Source organism: Balaenoptera musculus, chromosome 8 (assembly GCF_009873245.2).
Source record: "Balaenoptera musculus isolate JJ_BM4_2016_0621 chromosome 8, mBalMus1.pri.v3, whole genome shotgun sequence".
NCBI classification, from domain to species: domain Eukaryota; kingdom Metazoa; phylum Chordata; class Mammalia; order Artiodactyla; family Balaenopteridae; genus Balaenoptera; species Balaenoptera musculus.
Window position 1 is genome coordinate 104,807,304 of NC_045792.1, and position 16,611 is coordinate 104,823,914.

General features: G+C 62.3%; 2 protein-coding genes across 10 annotated transcripts; both read left to right on the forward strand.

The window, feature by feature from the left end:
- The first annotated feature begins 1,266 nt into the window (after window positions 1–1,266).
- Window positions 1,267–9,917, forward strand: CARNS1 (carnosine synthase 1). The gene is made up of 10 exons (XM_036859228.1): window positions 1,267–1,331; window positions 1,772–1,811; window positions 3,160–3,433; window positions 4,236–4,325; window positions 4,574–5,061; window positions 5,294–5,468; window positions 5,554–5,639; window positions 6,372–6,603; window positions 6,697–6,977; window positions 7,665–9,917. The coding sequence occupies exons 2-10, from the start codon at window positions 1,809–1,811 to the stop codon at window positions 8,889–8,891; spliced, it is 2,856 nt and encodes a 951-aa protein (XP_036715123.1). The 5' UTR covers window positions 1,267–1,331; window positions 1,772–1,808; the 3' UTR covers window positions 8,892–9,917.
- Window positions 9,918–10,007: 90 nt separating this feature from the next.
- RPS6KB2 (ribosomal protein S6 kinase B2) lies at window positions 10,008–16,599 on the forward strand. Of its 9 annotated transcripts, none has more exons than XM_036859233.1 (15): window positions 10,914–11,110; window positions 11,305–11,522; window positions 11,619–11,739; window positions 12,087–12,155; window positions 12,679–12,826; window positions 13,891–13,948; window positions 14,068–14,168; window positions 14,247–14,337; window positions 14,422–14,512; window positions 14,630–14,737; window positions 15,282–15,344; window positions 15,488–15,565; window positions 15,649–15,756; window positions 15,856–15,968; window positions 16,169–16,599. In XM_036859233.1, exons 1-15 carry the CDS (start codon window positions 11,033–11,035, stop codon window positions 16,359–16,361), a joined length of 1,638 nt encoding a protein of 545 aa, XP_036715128.1. In that variant the 5' UTR covers window positions 10,914–11,032; the 3' UTR covers window positions 16,362–16,599. The 9 variants fall into 9 exon arrangements, 6 of the variants coding, with proteins under 6 accessions (XP_036715126.1, XP_036715127.1, XP_036715125.1 ...); XM_036859234.1 differs by having other exon boundaries at window positions 10,917–11,110; window positions 11,482–11,522; XM_036859230.1 differs by lacking the exon at window positions 11,305–11,522 and having other exon boundaries at window positions 10,012–11,110; window positions 15,652–15,756.
- Window positions 16,600–16,611: the final 12 nt, after the last annotated feature.

Sequence of the window (16,611 nt, forward strand, 5' to 3'; positions counted from 1 at the left end):
GGTGGGGGGGTGTCTCTGGAGAGAGGGTCTGAGTTTGCGGGGGTGAGGTGGGAGAATTGCAACAATAGCCTACGTGTGCTGGGCTCAGGATGCTGTGATAATCTTCACCGCAGTCCTATGAGATGGTAACTAGACCCATTTAAGTCAGGAGTAGAGGGAGGTTCAGACCAGGAAGGGGAGGTGCCCAGGCCCCACAGCTGGATCTAGGATCGGAATCCACCTAGTGGGACAACACTTGTGAGGGTATGAATCTCTGGGTGTGTTTCTTGGGGTGCACGTGTGGCTGTGATCCAGGTCTCTTGAGGTGTGCTTTTGTGGGTGTTTGGATGGGTGCACCTGGGGGTAAGGATGTGCGTTTTGGGGAGATTGTGGGTATAACTGTGGATGTCCAGCTGACCTGGGTGTTGATGGGCAGGGCAGATCGTGTAGACAAGCCCCTTCCTTTGCTGTGCTCAGACCCACTGGAGCTCTCAGCCTGGCCACCCTCTTCCCTCTTGGCCCCCAGCAGGGCAGAGGGTGTCCCAGGGAACTGGGACTGCCCTTGTGGGGGGCGTCTTACCTAGTGGCCACTACGCTGTAGGGGCTGGGAGAGCTGAGGAGGGGACCCCGCAGATGTACAGGGACCCCTGTTCAAGAAGGCCTTTCTGGGACTGCTTGCTGCCATACAGCACAGTGCTCCTTGGCAGACAGCTGCGGCCCAGGGTGCTGGGGAGCTCAGGACTCCATCCAAGGTCAGGGCTGCGGACTGTGTGCTCCAGCCGCTCTCCTGGCCACCCCACCCCTGAGGGCAAGCCCTGGTAACAGTCTCTGCCGGCTCCAGCTTTCCCCTCCCCCTATATCCTCTTTCCATCTCTCTTCCATTATGGGTCTCTCTCTCTCTCTCTTTATTTATCCCCCTCTGTCCTCTGTCTTTTCTTTACCGCGGCCCCTAAGTCTGTGACCCTCTCTGACGATCGCTATCCGTTAGAACCTGGCCCTCTGTTCGACTTACTGTGTCTCCGAAGGTCTCCTGTCTGTCCCTCTGCCTGTCCCTCTGTCTCTCCCTGGCCCCCCGGGCGCCTTGCCTCTGGCAGGGTCGGGCCCGCCCACCCCCAGGACCCCAGGTTCAGGATGGGTGGCGGAGGTTTTGCCGGGTCCCCCGGCTGGAGGACGGTGGGGCCGGGCCAATTCGCCCCGCGCCGCCCCCCGCCTGGCACTGGGCATGCCCCGGGCGCTTCTATATAAAGCGGCGCCGCCTCGGCCGGGCGCTGTGCCGCCGCCGCCGAGTCCCGCCGGGTCCGCGCCTCCCGCCGAGCCCGGCAGAGCCCCGCCGAGCCGCTGCCAACCGCCAGGTACCCCGGCTGCTGCCCGCGCCCCGGGGAGAGCCAGGGAGGGGGCTGCGGGGCAGGGGCCGCGGGGACGGGACCTTGAGCGCCCGCGCCCCCCAGCGGGACCTGCGACACCGCCTGCACACCCCTCCCAGACGCGCGCACACACGCGCGGGGACCCGGCGCGCCCCCCGCTGGAAGGGCTGAGCGCCAGGACCCCCGGCCCTGCCCCGCACAGCTTGGGATGTGTGAGCTCGGGGTGCGGGCCCCATGGGGTCCGGGCGTCAGAAATCCCTCGATGCTTCCTGGGGGTGGGGGTGGGGGTGGGGCAGCCTTGGACACCTCCTGGCTGAGACAGGAGAGCGGCGCGGTCGCGGCCACTTCTCTGCCCCAGAGTCTTAGGGGCTGGGCTCTGCGGAAGAGAGCCGGCTGCCCTGACTCCCTCCTCTGTCTCTCTCTGTCAGTCTCTTCCATCCGTCTCTCATCCTCTCCACCTGTGAGATGGTGAGTCTCCCCTGGTCCCTCCCCACCAAAGCCCAAGCCCCTAATCAGAGGGAGGGCCCGGAGGGCAGCATCGGGCACGTAAAAGCCTAGCCCTGGGGCTGCCTGTGCACAGACCCGTGACCAGCTGCGCACACACCCCTTGACCGCCCACTCTGTGTGCCATGGGACAAGCAGCTGCTGTGTGCCAGGCACTGCCTCTCTCCCCCATCAGCTCTGGGAGGCGGGCACTCTTGGTCCCCTTTGGCATTCATTCATCCTGCAACTTATTATTACCATGCGCCCTGCCCCATTCTAAGTTTGGGAACATAGCAGTGAACCCATTCTGGGCTCTCAGGGGACTCAGCTTCTAAGAAAGGGCACCAAGCCTCAGAATTTGGCACCGGCGAACCGGGATTCCAGGCCAGGTCTGAGGCCCAGACCTCTGCCCTCCCGGCTGCCTGCAGTATGCCGTCTCTCAATGACCACGGTGATTCTCTAGGTCCAAGCCTCATCAGCACCCCGGCGGGGGGCGGGGGGGGGGAGTGACAGGGCAGGCACCAGGCACCCACAAATCCCAAAGAAACCTCACGATTTGTCCAAGGAGGCCCAGCCTGTCCCCCGGAGGACAGGCCCACCTGTGTCTGCACGTGTGTTCACAGTGAGCCTCTGAGCAGCCTCATTTGGGAGTCAGCCAGCCTCAGAGAGGGGCAGGGTGTAAGATTTCATCTAAAGTGAGCATTTCCATGACTCAGAACATCTGAAAAGAAGGGCACCAGCTTTTTCCTTACTAATGCCTGGCCCAGGACTGGGCGTATGGTAGATTCTCCAGCCTACTTGGAGATGACCGTGGACCAGATTCACCCACATATTTAGGTCTCAGCAGAACTTCACGATGGTACATGGGTCACTGAGGCCAGGGAGAAGAGAGCAGCCCAAGAGTGATTGCTTGGTTCATTCGTTCACTTATCCTTCAGTCATCAAATCTTGAGCAGCTACAGCGTGCCAGGGCTGTTTTAGGTCCCAGGGCTGCCTCGATAAACAAAACCGGCAAAAAACCTCTGCCCCTCTGAACCAAGCTGGGGCAGACCTGGACGTGGGGTGAGGGGGCAGTGGTCCAGCCAGCAGTGCATTGCTTTCTGCCTCCACCCGCTGGGGCACTGCACATACAGTTTACAAAGCACTCCCGCTTACATGTTCCTGGTGACAGGCCTTCATCCCCCAACCCAACCCAACCCAACCCAACCCATCCTCTTTTGTTCCTAGGACAGTGTCTGCCCAAGGTTAGGAGAGTGGGGGGCTTATACCCTTGGGTGACTTAATATGCCCCTTGCCCACCCTGCCCAAGACCCACCACTTCTGCCTCCCTCAGCTGTCCCTGGATCCGCTGGGTCCCGAGTGTGACTCCCCGCTGGGCTCCAAGGACCTGGAAGAAGAGGAGGGCCCATGGGGCGGGGGCTCTGGCCTGCCACCCCCAGGCTGCTTCCATGGTTCCTGGCGCCATGACGTGGCCCTGGACTGCAAGGGCTCCCCCGAGGGGGCGGAGGCCCGGGCCTGGACTGTCTACTACTACAGTCTCCTGCAGAGCTGTCTGCAGCAAGCTGGCCTTCCAGAGACCCAGGACCGCACCCAGGTGCCCCGCACAGGTGCCCGAGGGCTCCACGGAGGAGGGGGCACCCCTGGGGGGAGGGGGCACCCCTAGAGGAGGGAGGCACCCTCAGCCCAGCCTGCTTCCCATCCCTGTCAAGGTCGGCCCCTTCCCCTAGGCTCTGGCTTGGTCTGAAGCCAGGGAGACAAGGCCAGTCAACCTCCGGAAGGCAGGCATTTCAAAGGGCATCTGGCACCAGTAAAGTCAGAGATCAAGGCTTCCCTCCCACCCCCAGAAAATCCAGCCCTGGGATTTGCAATCCAAGTTCTGTGGACCCAAAGCTTCTACAGAAGTGTCTTGGGAGCTGCTGTGGAGGCAGCTAGCAGCTGGGACCCAGGACTCCTCCTCTGCTTTATCTGTTTCATGTATCAGGCAGCCACAAAAGATTTTGTGTGGACAGAGGGCTTACAGCTAGAGTGCGTGAACATCACAGACTGGGCCCCATTGTACAGACTGGGAAACTGAGGTGCAGAGACTCCTCCCCTCACCGCACAGGGACCAAGGGTCACACAGAAAGTCAGTGGCAGAGCTCAGGCTAGAACACACGTCTCCAGTCACCCAGCCTCCAGTGCCTTCTGGGCCAGCTGCAGAGGGAAGGGAGCTAGCCTCAGAGGGCAAGGTGGGCAGGCAGCTTCCCCTTCGCTCTCCAGCTTCCTCTGTCCCCTTTACTTTCCTCGTCCGATACCCGGGGAGGACCTGGGGGTCCAAGGGTGAGGGCAGGGCTATGGGGGTGGGGAAAGGTGGGCGGAAAGAGAGCAAGGGGAGCCCCTGGTGAGCTTGGCAATGTTCTCCTCCTCAAGGCTGCCCTGGAGCGGAGGTGACCTTGTGCATTCTGGGATCCCCCAGCACCTTTCTGTCTCTGCTGCTGGAGGGCGGGGTCCAGAGCCCGGGTGAGTGTGTGCCCAAGTTCCCCCACCCCCTCCTACAGAAAGGGCAGCCCTGCCCTGGCCCAGCCACATCCCAAAATACCCGCCAACCCTGGCAACTGCCTGCATTCCACCGGGCCAGCTGCCCTACTCCGAGTGGGGGTGGGTTCTGGGAGCAGCTGTCCCGACTACCCAGGGGCCCAGGCTGGAGGTGGAGGGCATGGGGGCATTAAGTCTTCCCTGGCCAGCAACCCTCCTCCTTCTGCCCACAGGAAACATGCTCCTTTGCCTGTCCCCTGCTTGGCTGACAAAGGTGCCAGCACCAGGGCAGCCGGGCGAGGCAGCCCTGCTGGTCTCCAAGGCCGTGAGCTTCCACCCGGGGGGCCTGACATTCCTGGATGATTTTGTCCCCCCTCGCCGCGCCACCTACTTCCTGGCGGGCCTGGGGCTGGGGCCTGGCTGGGGTCGAGAGGCAGCTGAGCTCGCTCGCGACCTGACCTGCCCCACAGGAGCCTCAGCCGAGCTGGCCCGGCTGCTGGAGGACCGGCTGCTGACGAGGCGACTGCTAGCTCAGCAGGGTGACGTGGTTGTACCAGCTACCTTGGCTTTCACCTACAAGCCGCCGGCACTGCTGCGGGGAGGGGATGCCAGCCCGGGACTACGGCTGGTGGAGCTGAATGGCAAAGAGGGCCAGGAGACACTGGTGAAGGAGGAAGTAGGGGCTTTTCTGCACTCCGAGGCCCTGGGTGATGCCCTGCAGGTAACGGGCTCCTGCCCCCGAGGATGTGCAGAGGCCAGCAGGAGGGGACCCGTGGAGGGTTACCGGGTCCTGCTGGGAAGCGGTCCCCAACTTTGAGCCCTACCACTGCCCCATCTCTGTGGTAATCCCCTGCCTTCTTACCTCAGTTTACTCATTAGCTCCTGTGGTATGAGCGTCCCACCCTGCAGGTCCGTGGGGTGGTGAGGAGGCCCCCTTCCCCTGCCTGTTGCAGGTAGCCGTGAAGCTCAGCGGCTGGCGCTGGAGGGGGCGGCAGGCAATGCGTCTGTACCCCCGAGCTGAGCTGGGCCCAGTGGTGGACACAGTGCTGGCACTGCTGGAGAAACTGGAGGAGGAGGAGAGTGTCCTGGTGGAGGCTGTATGCCCACCTGCCCGGCTGCCCTTCCCAGGTGAGAGCCACCTGTGCCAGCCAGAGGTGGAGCCTGGCTTGGCCTCCTGGCCGCTCTGTGCTCAGGCCTCACCGTCTTCCCCCAGGCAGCCCCCCGCCTGGCCCTGAGCTGGCTCTGCGTATCTGTGCTGTGGTCTGTCGGACACAGGGTGACAGGCCCCTGCTGAGCAAGGTGAGCATGGCTCAGGTTCAGGTCATGCCCCTGCTGCCACACCCCAGCCCAGTTCCACTGAGCTGATGAGGACCCCTGGGCAGAGAGAGGACAAAAATCTTGCGGGGCGGGGGCGGGGGTGGGGGCGGAGGATTTTGGTTGCCTCTGGGAGGACTCCTGGGTCTGACACTTTCCCTCCTCTCCAACCCTTCCTGTGCTCCTCCCACATCCGGAGCCCTACCTGGTATCCCATTCTGGGTACCAGGGGCCCAGGGCTGAAACCTCTTCCCAGGGAGCTCTTCCCCACAGAAGAGGCTGACCCAGGGTCCCTGACAAACCTCCAGGGCCTGGAGCCCTTTAGGAGGGAGGCTTAGGGACCCTCCTAGGTACACAGCTCTGGGCCAAGCTGAGAGGGAGAGACTCAACCTTGCCCTCAGGGAGCTCTAGGGCTAAGCCCACCAGGGTGGAACAGGCCCCCAGGGCTGTAGTGAGTAGGAGCAAGCATGCTTAGAGTCCTTAGGCAGCAGAGACCCCAGCTGGGCCTGGAAGCCTGGGTAGAGTCCCCCCAGGGGGACCAGACGAGCAGTGGCAGGGAAGGTGGTTTGTGCAGTGTAAGTCACATTGGAGCACAGGACTTGAATGTCCAGTGAGGGGTGTGGCCTGGATCGTGGCATAGGGGAAGGTGTGCTGGGGCCGGGGATAGTCCCGGGCGGACTCCTCCTGGACCGGCCCCCTGAGCCTCACCTTGCCCAGGTGGTGTGCAGCGTGGGCCGTGGGGACCGGCCTCTGCGGCACCAGAGCTCCTTGCCACGGACGCTGGAGGCGGCGCTGGCCCAGTGCGGCCTGGGTGAGGCCTCGCAGGTGGCAGTCGTGCGGCAGCGCGTCAAGGCGGCGGCCGAGGCCGCGCTAGCCGCCGTGCTGACCCTGGAGGCCGGCCTGAGCGCTGAGCAGCGCGGCGGGCGCCAGGTCCGCACTGACTTCCTCGGTGAGTGCGGGCCGCCCGGGACGGGGACGGGAGGAGGGGGGCCCGAGGCCCGAAGGCGGCCCGCACTCAGCCCGCGCCCCCTGCCCGGCCCAGGGGCGGACTTCGCCCTGTCAGTGGCCGGCCGCGCGCTGACCCCCGTGGCCCTGGAGCTGAACGGAGGCCTGTGTCTGGAGGCGTGCGGCGCGCTCGAAGGGCTGTGGGCCGCGCCGCGCCCGGGGCTGGCAGCCGAGGAGGCGGCGGCCGCGCCGCTGGTGGAGACGATGCTGCGGCGCTCGGCCCGCTACCTCATGGAGGGGAAGCAGCTGCTGGTGCTCGGCGCGGGCCGTGTCAGCAAGAAATTCGTGTGGGAGGCGGCGCGCGACTACGGGCTCAAGGTGGGCGGGGTGGGGCGGGGCGGGGCTCAAAGTTCCGGCCTGAGTGGTGGAGGCAGGGCCCGGGGCGGGGCCAGGGGCGGTGTTGGCCTTGGGGCGGGGCCTGCGCGGGGCGATCTAGCCGGGGGCCTAGAGCCCAAGCGTAGGGGTTCCCCGTGCAGGTTAGGAGTCTCAACTTTTTCCCGCCCCTAGCTGAATTTTGTCCCTGCTAGGAGTAAAAGGCCACTCGGGACACCAGACCAGCAGTCCCAAGCCCTAACCCTGGTGGTTTCCCTACGAACCCTGGTGGTTTCCCCACGAACCCTGGTGGTTTCCTTACGAACCCTGGTGGTTCCCTACAAACCCTGGCCAGACTGAGCCTGACAGTGGGAAAGAGTCCACCAGCCCTCTCTGCCACCCCTCCCATCTAGATGACACACCCCCTCCTGCAGCCATCTTTCCTCTGGCTAAACCTTACTCAGCTCCCAGCTTAAGCACTGCCTCCTCTAGGTTGCCTTCCCTACCCTCTTGGCTGGATTAGGTGTCCCACCTCTGTACCTTCTACTCAATCATCAACAAATATGTTTTGAGCGCGTAGCACTGGTGAAGCTGTCTCCCCCGAGGGTCAGGACCATGTTCTAGGCCCCATCCTATTGCCCAGCGCCCAGCACAAGCTGATCTCGGTGTGTTGCGGCCCTGTGGTTTCTGCAGCTGCACCTGGTGGAGTCGGACCCCAACCACTTTGCGTCCCAGCTGGTGCAGACCTTCATCCACTTCGATATAACAGAGCACCGGAGGGATGAGGAGAACGCACGGGTGCTGGCGGAGCTGGTGCGGGCACGCGGCCTGCAGCTAGACGGCTGCTTTTCCTACTGGGATGACTGCCTGGTGCTCACGGCCTTGCTCTGCCAGGAGCTGGGTCTGCCCTGCAACCCGCCAGCCGCCATGCACCTGGCTAAGCAGAAGAGCCACACCCAGCTGCACTTGTTGTGCCGCCATGGCCCACCCTGGCCCGCTCCCTCCCTCTATGCTGTGCCCTGCTGCCCACTGGAGAGCGAGGCCGACGTGGACAGTGCTGTCCGCCAGGTGCCCCTGCCAGGTGTCATGAAGCTGGAGTTTGGGGCGGGTGCAGTGGGTGTACGGCTGGTGGAGGACGCGTCGCAGTGCCATGAGCACTTTTCCCGGATCTCCCGAGACCTGCAGGGCGAGGCCGACCACCCTGGCATCGGGCTGGGCTGGGGCAATGCCATGCTGCTGATGGAGTTCATCGAGGGCACCGAACACGACGTGGATCTGGTGTTGTTTGGAGGGAGACTGGTGGCTGCCTTCGTCTCCGACAATGGCCCCACACGGCTGCCTGGCTTCACTGAGACGGCGGCCTGCATGCCCACTGGGCTGGCACCGGAGCAGGAGGCACAGCTGGTGCAGGCAGCCTTCCGCTGTTGCCTGGGCTGCGGGCTGCTGGATGGGGTCTTCAACGTGGAGCTCAAGCTGACTAGGGCTGGGCCGCGGCTCATCGAGATCAACCCCCGCATGGGTGGCTTCTACCTGCGAGACTGGATCCAGGAGCTTTATGGTGTGGACCTGCTGCTCGCTGCTGCTATGGTGGCCTGCGGCCTGCGGCCTGCCTTGCCTGCCCACCCACGCGCCCGTGGCCACCTGGTGGGTGTCATGTGCCTGGTGTCCCAGCACCTGCAGGCGCTGAGTTCCACCGCCAGCCGCGAGACCCTGCAGGCTCTTCACGACCAGGGCCTGCTGCGTCTCAATCTGCTGGAGGAGGCCCTGGTGCCTGGAGAATACGAGGAGCCCTACTGCAGTGTGGCCTGTGCTGGGTCCAGCCCGGCCGAGGCCCGTCTCCGCCTGTTGGGCCTCTGCCAGGGCCTGGGCATCGACGGGCCCCACTACCCCGTTGCCTACTTCTTGTCCCACTTCAAATAGTGCTGGGGCCAGAGGGCAGGGGCAAAGTGCTGGAGGGGACGCGGTGGTGCTCTCTGCTCCCTGGTGCTCTCCCTGCTTCTCTTCCCATGGCCCTGCCCCAACAGTTGGAGAGGTCTGGTCCCCTCCAAGGCCCCAGGTCTGTTCCAGAGTGGCAGGGCTATTTTGACACCACGGCCTCCTGGACTTGAGGGGCCACAAAAGAAGTAGCTGGTGGGCTGCTTGCCCTCCCGAAGGCCCCAGTCCAGCCCATAGCTTCCCAGGACTCTAGTCATGGAGAAGCAACAACAGCTGCACACACACGCACACACACACACACACACACACACACCCCGCCCCCAGGTTAGTGCGAGTGGGCCCAAACCCAGCCCATCCTTCCCACCCCTCCAGGTCTGTCTCTTCCTGCTGCCTACAGGAGAGAACCTGGCCTCTGGCTTTGGACAAATCCCAAGAAAACCTGAGACTAAACCCCTCGTCCTCCTACTCTCACCCCCTCATTTAACAAATTCTAGATAGTTCTGGAGCCTGCTGACAATGTTTGGCAGTGCCCCACCTGCCTCATTTGGCCTGAGCAGTAGAAGCAGGTGACCTGGGGTCAGCAGTAACCATCCCTCCTCCAGGCAGACACTATTGCCCCATTCTACAGAAAAGGAAACAGGCTCAGAGAGGAAAAGCCACTGCCTCGATGTCATACCACAGTGGATGAAGAGTCGAGGGACAAGATGCAAGGTCCAGGTTTCTGCTTTTACTAAGTTGTACCTGCCCACTCAGCTTCCAGGCCCCACTCACCTCCTATATGTGGCCCTGAGACATGTGAACACCCCTCCCGTGCACTATGCACCTTATCCACCAAGCTTTGGTGCTTTGGCCTCAGGCACACCTAACTAGCATTGGCAGAGGAGACTCTACACTCCCTTCCTCATTCAGGGGAGGCTGCTTTAAGAACTCTGCCTCTGTGCTGCACAGAAGCTGTGGACAGCTCCATAAGCGTCCCTCTCCAAATAAAGGCTTATGGGCTAGTGAAACGTGCAGAGTCTGGGATAGGTTCTTGCGACTTGGCCAACACTTCTCAAGCTCAGGTAGACAGGGGATGGGGAAGGGGGAGGGAGAGGTAGTTAGGGGATACCCATAGCGTCTAGAGCTAAGGATAAACCGCCACACTGACCAGGCCTCTGGGTTGACCTTTGGCGAGGGGCCTGCCAGCGGCACCTACACCAGGACCCAAACCCAAGGGTGGAATTACAACGAGGGCCACACCCAACCAGATAACCCTCCTCCAGCCTGGAGACCCTGAATTCTGTCCATTTGAGCTCATATCTAGCCTCCCCTGTCCAACTGGAATGCACACCCAGACAGCTTCCAAAAATCAGAACTCATCCAAGGCCTGGTCTGGCCCAGTTCACACTCCCAGAGTCCCATCCAACAAGAATCCATCCCCAAATCTAAACTCACAGACTAGGTTTGGTGTGTTCATTATTGTAGTGTCACCAAACACAAGTTCGTGTGTCTGACGCACAGCACAAGCCCATAAATAATTACGGGTGGATCAGTGAGACTCAAACCCTTTCCGGCAGGAATCTGGCAACAAAGCCCAGCAGTGAGCTGAGCACGGAGCAGTAAATGCTGACTTGCGGGTCCTCGAACGGGAGGCACGTTAGAGACCGTGATGCAGCAGCCGGCTCCCTTTCAGAGGCGAACAGAGAGATATACTCGACCCGCCTCTCGCCACCACCCAACCTGGCAGCGTAGGGCTCCAACGGGGCTGGGAATTGCATTTACACTCACACCTGCATGCACTTGGACTCTGCCCCGTCCAAAGTCAAAGTCGCCCCAGAATCAAAATGGTCGGCTTCCAGGAGGCCCTTGTCCTGTGCCGCCCCGGGGGAAGCTGTGCTGGGAAGACTGAGGGGCCCGCGGAAGAAGGTTCGGCGGGCTTTAGCACCCCTGCACTCAGGAACTACCATTCCCGAGATGCCTTGTGACGGACGCCAACTTTTCTCGCCGCCGGCTCGCGGGAGGGGCAGCCTCTTGCGTCATCGGTGCGCGAGGCCGCCGTCGCGGAGTGATGACGTAAGGCCCGGGCCGACCTGTCAGTCAGAGCGCGGCTGGGTAAGCGCCTGGGGGCCCGCGGGGCCGGCGCAGCCATGGCGGCGGTGTTTGACCTGGACCTGGAGACGGAGGAAGGCAGCGAGGGCGAGGGCGAGCCAGAGTTCAGCCCCGCGGTGAGTGGTCCGCCCGGGCGCGGCTCGATCCCGGCTCGATCCCGGCTCGATCCCATCATCCAGGCGGTGGGATGGCCCGTGCGCCCGCCGCCACCCCCCTGCCCCCAGAGTGGGCTCCTCTCCTGCAGACCCCGGTCTAAGATCCCGGCCACTATTAGGCTCTGACCCTACCTTCACCCCCACCTGTCTTGCAGGCCCCCAGCCCTTCCCCTGCAGACTCTCCCTTTCCTGCCCTCGCCTCTCCTCCCCAGTCCTGGCCCATCGCCTGCCAGCTCCCGTTCCTCACCATCTGCACGCCTGGGCCAAGCAGTCCAGCTTGCGGGGAGGGAGCCTGGCACCTCCCTTGCCTCTTACCCCTCGGTTTCTCACAGGACGTGTGTCCCCTTGCCGAGTTGAGGGCGGCTGGCCTGGAGTGAGTGAGGGTCGTGTTGGGGGAGGAGGGAATGGGCTGGGGAAGGGGACCTGAGGAGCACTGGAGCTTGCGCCCGTTAACTTCTTGTGTCCACAGGCCTGTGGGACGCTATGAGGAGGTGGAGCTGACTGAGAGCAGTGTGAACCCGGGCCCTGAGCGCATCGGGCCCCACTGCTTTGAGCTGCTGCGTGTGCTGGGCAAGGGGAACTATGGCAAGGTACCGGCCCTCCTCCTTCCTCACTGGCCTCACAGCCTCAGTCTTGCTGCACCAAAGGGTCTCAAAACAAATTAGACTTATAGAGACTTCTGTGGCGGTCCAGTGCTTCCAATGCAGGGGGCGGGGATTCGATCCCTGGTCGGGGAACTAAGATCGCACATGCCGCGCCGCCAAAAAGTTAAAAGAAAAAAAAGTTCGACTTGTAAATCCTCTTAGAATCGGACTTGAAATCTTTACCGCCCCACTCTTGGGTGGGCCTCTTGGTCCCAGTGCCAGAGCTTCAGGGTAGGGCTTTTTGAAGATAGGATATGGAGAGGGAGGTTGATCCTGTCTCCCCTGCCCTGCAGGTGTTCCAGGTGCGAAAGGTGCAGGGCACCAATGTGGGCAGAATATATGCCATGAAAGTCCTGAGGAAGGTGAGTCATTTGTTCAGCCGACAGATCCTCACCCAGTGGCTGCCATTCCCAGTGTACTCCACCGGCCTTTGGGAGACAGCAGTGAACGTGGTGGAGGAGATGGTCACTATCTTGGGCACTTAATTGTTTATTGTCAGTAGCAATTATATTGTTTTGCAGTAATTCTCAACCATGGGCAGTATTGCCTCCCAGGCAACCTCTGGCAATGTTGGCAATGTCGGTGTACATTTCTGAGTCACGAGTAGAGAGGGGCTGCCACAGGCATCCAGTGGGTCGAGCCCAGGGATTCTGCTAAAGGTCTTACAATGCAAAAGACAGCCCCCCACAGCAAAGAATTATCTGCCCCAAATGTCATGAGTGCGGAGGCGAGAAACACCGTGCTACTAGGATAAACCAGTCCCTGGAAAGGATGGTTGCTGATAGCCGAAGAATTATGGAGAAATACAATGGGGTGATAGAGAATGGCTGGAGGGACTGAGGGAGTCCTGGGGGCCCACCTTCTAACCGATCCCTGCCTCTGCAGGCCAAAATTGTGCGCAACGCCAAGGACACGGCGCACACGCGGGCTGAGCGGAACATTCTAGAGTCAGTGAAGCACCCCTTCATTGTGGAACTGGCCTATGCCTTCCAGACTGGCGGCAAACTCTACCTCATCCTGGAGTGCCTCAGTGGTATGAGTGCGGGCCCATCCGGGGTGTGGGCAAGGCCAGGGAACCAGCACAGGGAGCTCTGGGGGGAGCTGGGAGAGATGTGGTATGTAGAATGGCCAGGGGGGCCCCACCTCATCCATCCCTCTGTCCGTTTGTTCATTCATTCATTCATTCAGCAAACGTCTGTCCAGTGCCTCTTGTATCCCTCACCGGTGTTGGGGGTGGATGGGAATGGTGGGAGTTTGTATAGATATCCAGAGGGTTGTTTTGTCCATTTCCAGTAGCCCTTCATGTCCTGGTCCTCTCTCCTGTGTGCCCTGCATCCAGTCAGATCCCAATCCAGGTGGTTCATTCTCTGCAGTGTCCTCTATCCTCTCTACTCTCTTGGGTGGAGGGGAGGTGTCACAGTTGTTTCTTAACTGGCCTCGAAGCCTCCAGCTCACCCTCTTCCTAGTGTCTCCTCCACCAACTTCCAGGGTCATCGTCTCAGAGCACGGGATTGCCCCCAACACTCCTACTCAGAATTCCATGGCTCCCTGCAACTGCCCGGATCAAGCCTGGCCTCCGTGGCCTGGTGTCCCCTACTCGCCACGAAGCGATCCGGGCCTGCTTTTCCCACTGACCCCATCTGTCCCGATGAGCCCTGGGAGCTTCATTTCCTGCGCTCCATCTCTGCATCCCCTTTAAGTCTCACCGCTGCCAGGGACTTTCTCTGTCCCCTCACGTTGGGGTTAATTGTGTCCTCCTGTCTCCTCTGTGAAGTTTTTTGGGTTAGGCTCTCAGAGCCGTTGCCTCAGTCTGGCATATTGGAGCAGCTGTGTGCGTGTCTGTCTCCCCATTAGACTGAGCGTCCTGCGGGCAGTGGCTGGGTCTCTTCATCTCTGTCCCCAGCTTCACCCAGCACAGGGCCAGGCACCGAGTAGGCGTCGGTAGACGTTTGCTGAATTGAATTGAGTCCCCACGGCAGCTCTGGGAGGCAGGTAGGGCGGGAATTACGAGCCCCACTCTCCCCGAGAAGAAACCAAGGCTCGGCGAGCAGAAGAGCTTGGTCCCAGCACACAGCTGCTGACATGTTTGTGTCGCAGGCGGCGAGCTCTTCACACATCTGGAGCGAGAGGGCATCTTCCTGGAAGACACGGCCTGGTGGGTGTTACCTCCAGCCTCTCTCCTGAGGGGGTCCAGGGACCCCTCCCCGCCAGGGCCTGGCTCCACCGCCCCCCCCCACCCCCCGCCCTTGCCTTCACCCTGTCCTGTCTCTGCAGTTTCTACCTGTCAGAGATCACACTGGCCCTGGGCCATCTCCACTCCCAAGGCATCATCTACCGGGATCTCAAACCTGAGAACATCATGCTCAACAGCCAGGGTGCGCATGTGTGGGGAGGGCTGAGCCCTGTGGGGTGGCCTGGGGTCCTGACCGACCCACGCTAACATTCTTCCTCAGGTCACATCAAACTGACGGACTTTGGCCTCTGCAAGGAGTCAATTCACGAGGGTGCCGTCACCCACACCTTCTGCGGCACCATCGAGTACATGTAAGCGGCAGCCGGCTGGGCCCAGGGGTCGGGCGGACAGCCAGGCAGGGCTCGGCCTGACTGATGGTTCCACCTGGCCCCCAGGGCCCCTGAGATTCTGGTGCGCAGTGGCCACAACCGGGCGGTGGACTGGTGGAGCTTGGGGGCCCTGATGTACGACATGCTCACTGGATCGGCAAGTCCAGCCTCCTCGGGAGGGTGGGCATGGGGGCGGGAGGAGGGCCCCCTCCCGGGGCAGGGGCGGGCCCAGTGGGAGGCCCGCAAGGCTCCTCTCACCCTCTGCCTTCTCCAGCCACCCTTCACTGCAGAGAACCGGAAGAAAACCATGGACAAGATCATCAGAGGGAAGCTGGAGCTGCCCGCCTACCTCACCCCGGATGCCCGGGACCTCGTCAAGAAGGTGGGCTCCCTCCTGCCCTTGGTCCGGCCCCCGTCTCTTCTCCCAGGCCCCACGTGGGCTCCTGAGTCTCCCTCGGCCAGGGCTGCTGGAGCTCCCCTCTCCCCTTCCCCCACCTGTACGATGTGCCTTTGGGATGAGGAGCACCGGCTGCGAGGTGTGAGACGTCAGCTCTGACGCAGACCGGCTGCCGACCGTGGACAGGTCCCTAGTCCGAGTCCTCATCAGCGAGACCTGCGCCACGCACTGGCCGCTCTCCTCAAAAAGTCGGTCACTGGGGATCAAAGTGGGAGGCGAGGCACCCCACCCAGATTGTGAGTTGGATCCCCACGAATGTGCCCTGGGGTGATGCCAACAAAGGCTTTGTGGAGAAGGGGCCATGGCACCAAACCTTGGAAATCCTGAGGGTGTCAGTAGGTGGAGACCACACTCCAGGGCCCCCACCGCGAGCCACGACCCCTTTCTCACCTTTCCCCACCTCCTGGGGCCACTCGGAAACAATTGGTACCTCTGCCTGAGACCCTCACCCCCTGCCCTTGTCCTGCAGTTTCTGAAGCGGAATCCCAGCCAACGTATCGGGGGTGGCCCCGGGGACGCCGCTGATGTGCAGGTGGGTCTGGGACCATTACGAGGGGCAGGGCTGAGACCCCAAGGGTGTCTGGGTGCAGGGGGCAGGGCTCTAGGGCAGGGAGAGTCTCTGAGGGAGCCACGGAGGGTGAAATGTTGGCACGTTTGGGGGCACTCTGCCCACAGAGGCACCCCTTCTTCCGGCACGTTAATTGGGACGACCTCCTGGCCCGCCGCGTGGACCCCCCTTTCCGGCCCTCCCTGGTGAGTGGAGGTCCCACTGGCCTGCGGGCGGGTGGAGGGCCCTGTCCTGGACACCCCTGACTCTCCCCCTGGGGTGCCCACAGCAGTCGGAGGAGGACGTGAGCCAGTTTGACTCCCACTTCACGAGGCAGACGCCGGTGGACAGTCCAGACGACACGGCCCTCAGTGAGAGCGCCAACCAGGCCTTCCTGGTGAGGTCTGGGGGCCTGAGGGTTAGGGGGACACGGGCAGGGGTGTGGCCAAGGAGCGGTGGACCCTGAGCATCGCCTGGCCCCGCCTCTGCCCCCTAGGGCTTCACGTACGTGGCGCCCTCCGTCCTGGACAGCATTAAGGAGGGCTTCTCCTTCCAGCCCAAGCTGCGCTCCCCCAGGCGCCTCAACAGCAGCCCCTGGACCCCCATCAGGTACCGTGGGGTGGGGGCCCGTTCTAGCTTTGGCTCTGCCGTCAACCCCAGGGCTGCCTTGGCCGTCTCTGAACCAGCTTCAGCCTCTGTTTCTCTGTCTACCATGGGGACCTCTATGGCAGGGGCTGCCTGGGTGGGCACTTGACTGCATCCTGGCCCCGTGCCAGTAAATGCTGACTCTGCCTTGGTTTCCCCTGCAGCCCCCTGAAGTTCTCGCCTTTTGAGGGATTCCGGCCCAGCCCCGGCCCACCAGAGCCCCCGGAGCCCCCTCTACCCCCTCTCCTGCTGCCGCCGCTGCCACCACCACCACCCTCGAGCACTGCCCCCCTCCCCATCCGACCCCCCTCAGGGACCAAGAAGTCCAAGAAAGGCCGTGGGCGCCCTGGGCGCTAAGAGGGTGGGTGGAGATGAGGGCAGCGGGACCCCGGGCCAGTTCCAGAGACCTGGGGCTGTGCCTAGGGGTACAGGAGTGAGTGTGCGTGAGTGTGTCTCTGCTGGGGGCGGCCGTGCCCCTGAATCATGAACACGAAGGACTGCAGACTACGGCTGCCAGTTGAGGGGGGCTGCCCCCCTGGCCTCCCGCAGTTGAGCTGTGCCCTTGGATTATTAAAGTATTCAATCATGGCTCTGACCTGGCTTCTCC

Coding starts and splice junctions, on each gene's coding strand:
- CARNS1 (XM_036859228.1), top strand. Junction 3,434..4,235: donor CACCCAGGTGCCCCGCACAG/GTGCCCGAGGGC, acceptor CTCCTCCTCAAG/GCTGCCCTGGAGCGGAGGTG. Junction 5,062..5,293: donor CCCTGGGTGATGCCCTGCAG/GTAACGGGCTCC, acceptor TGCCTGTTGCAG/GTAGCCGTGAAGCTCAGCGG.
- RPS6KB2 (XM_036859229.1), top strand. CDS start 10,680: ATGCACTTGGACTCTGCCCCGTCCAAAGTCAAAGTCGCCCCAGAATCA. Junction 11,111..11,618: donor AGCCAGAGTTCAGCCCCGCG/GTGAGTGGTCCG, acceptor TTGTGTCCACAG/GCCTGTGGGACGCTATGAGG. Junction 15,757..15,855: donor GCGCCAACCAGGCCTTCCTG/GTGAGGTCTGGG, acceptor TCTGCCCCCTAG/GGCTTCACGTACGTGGCGCC.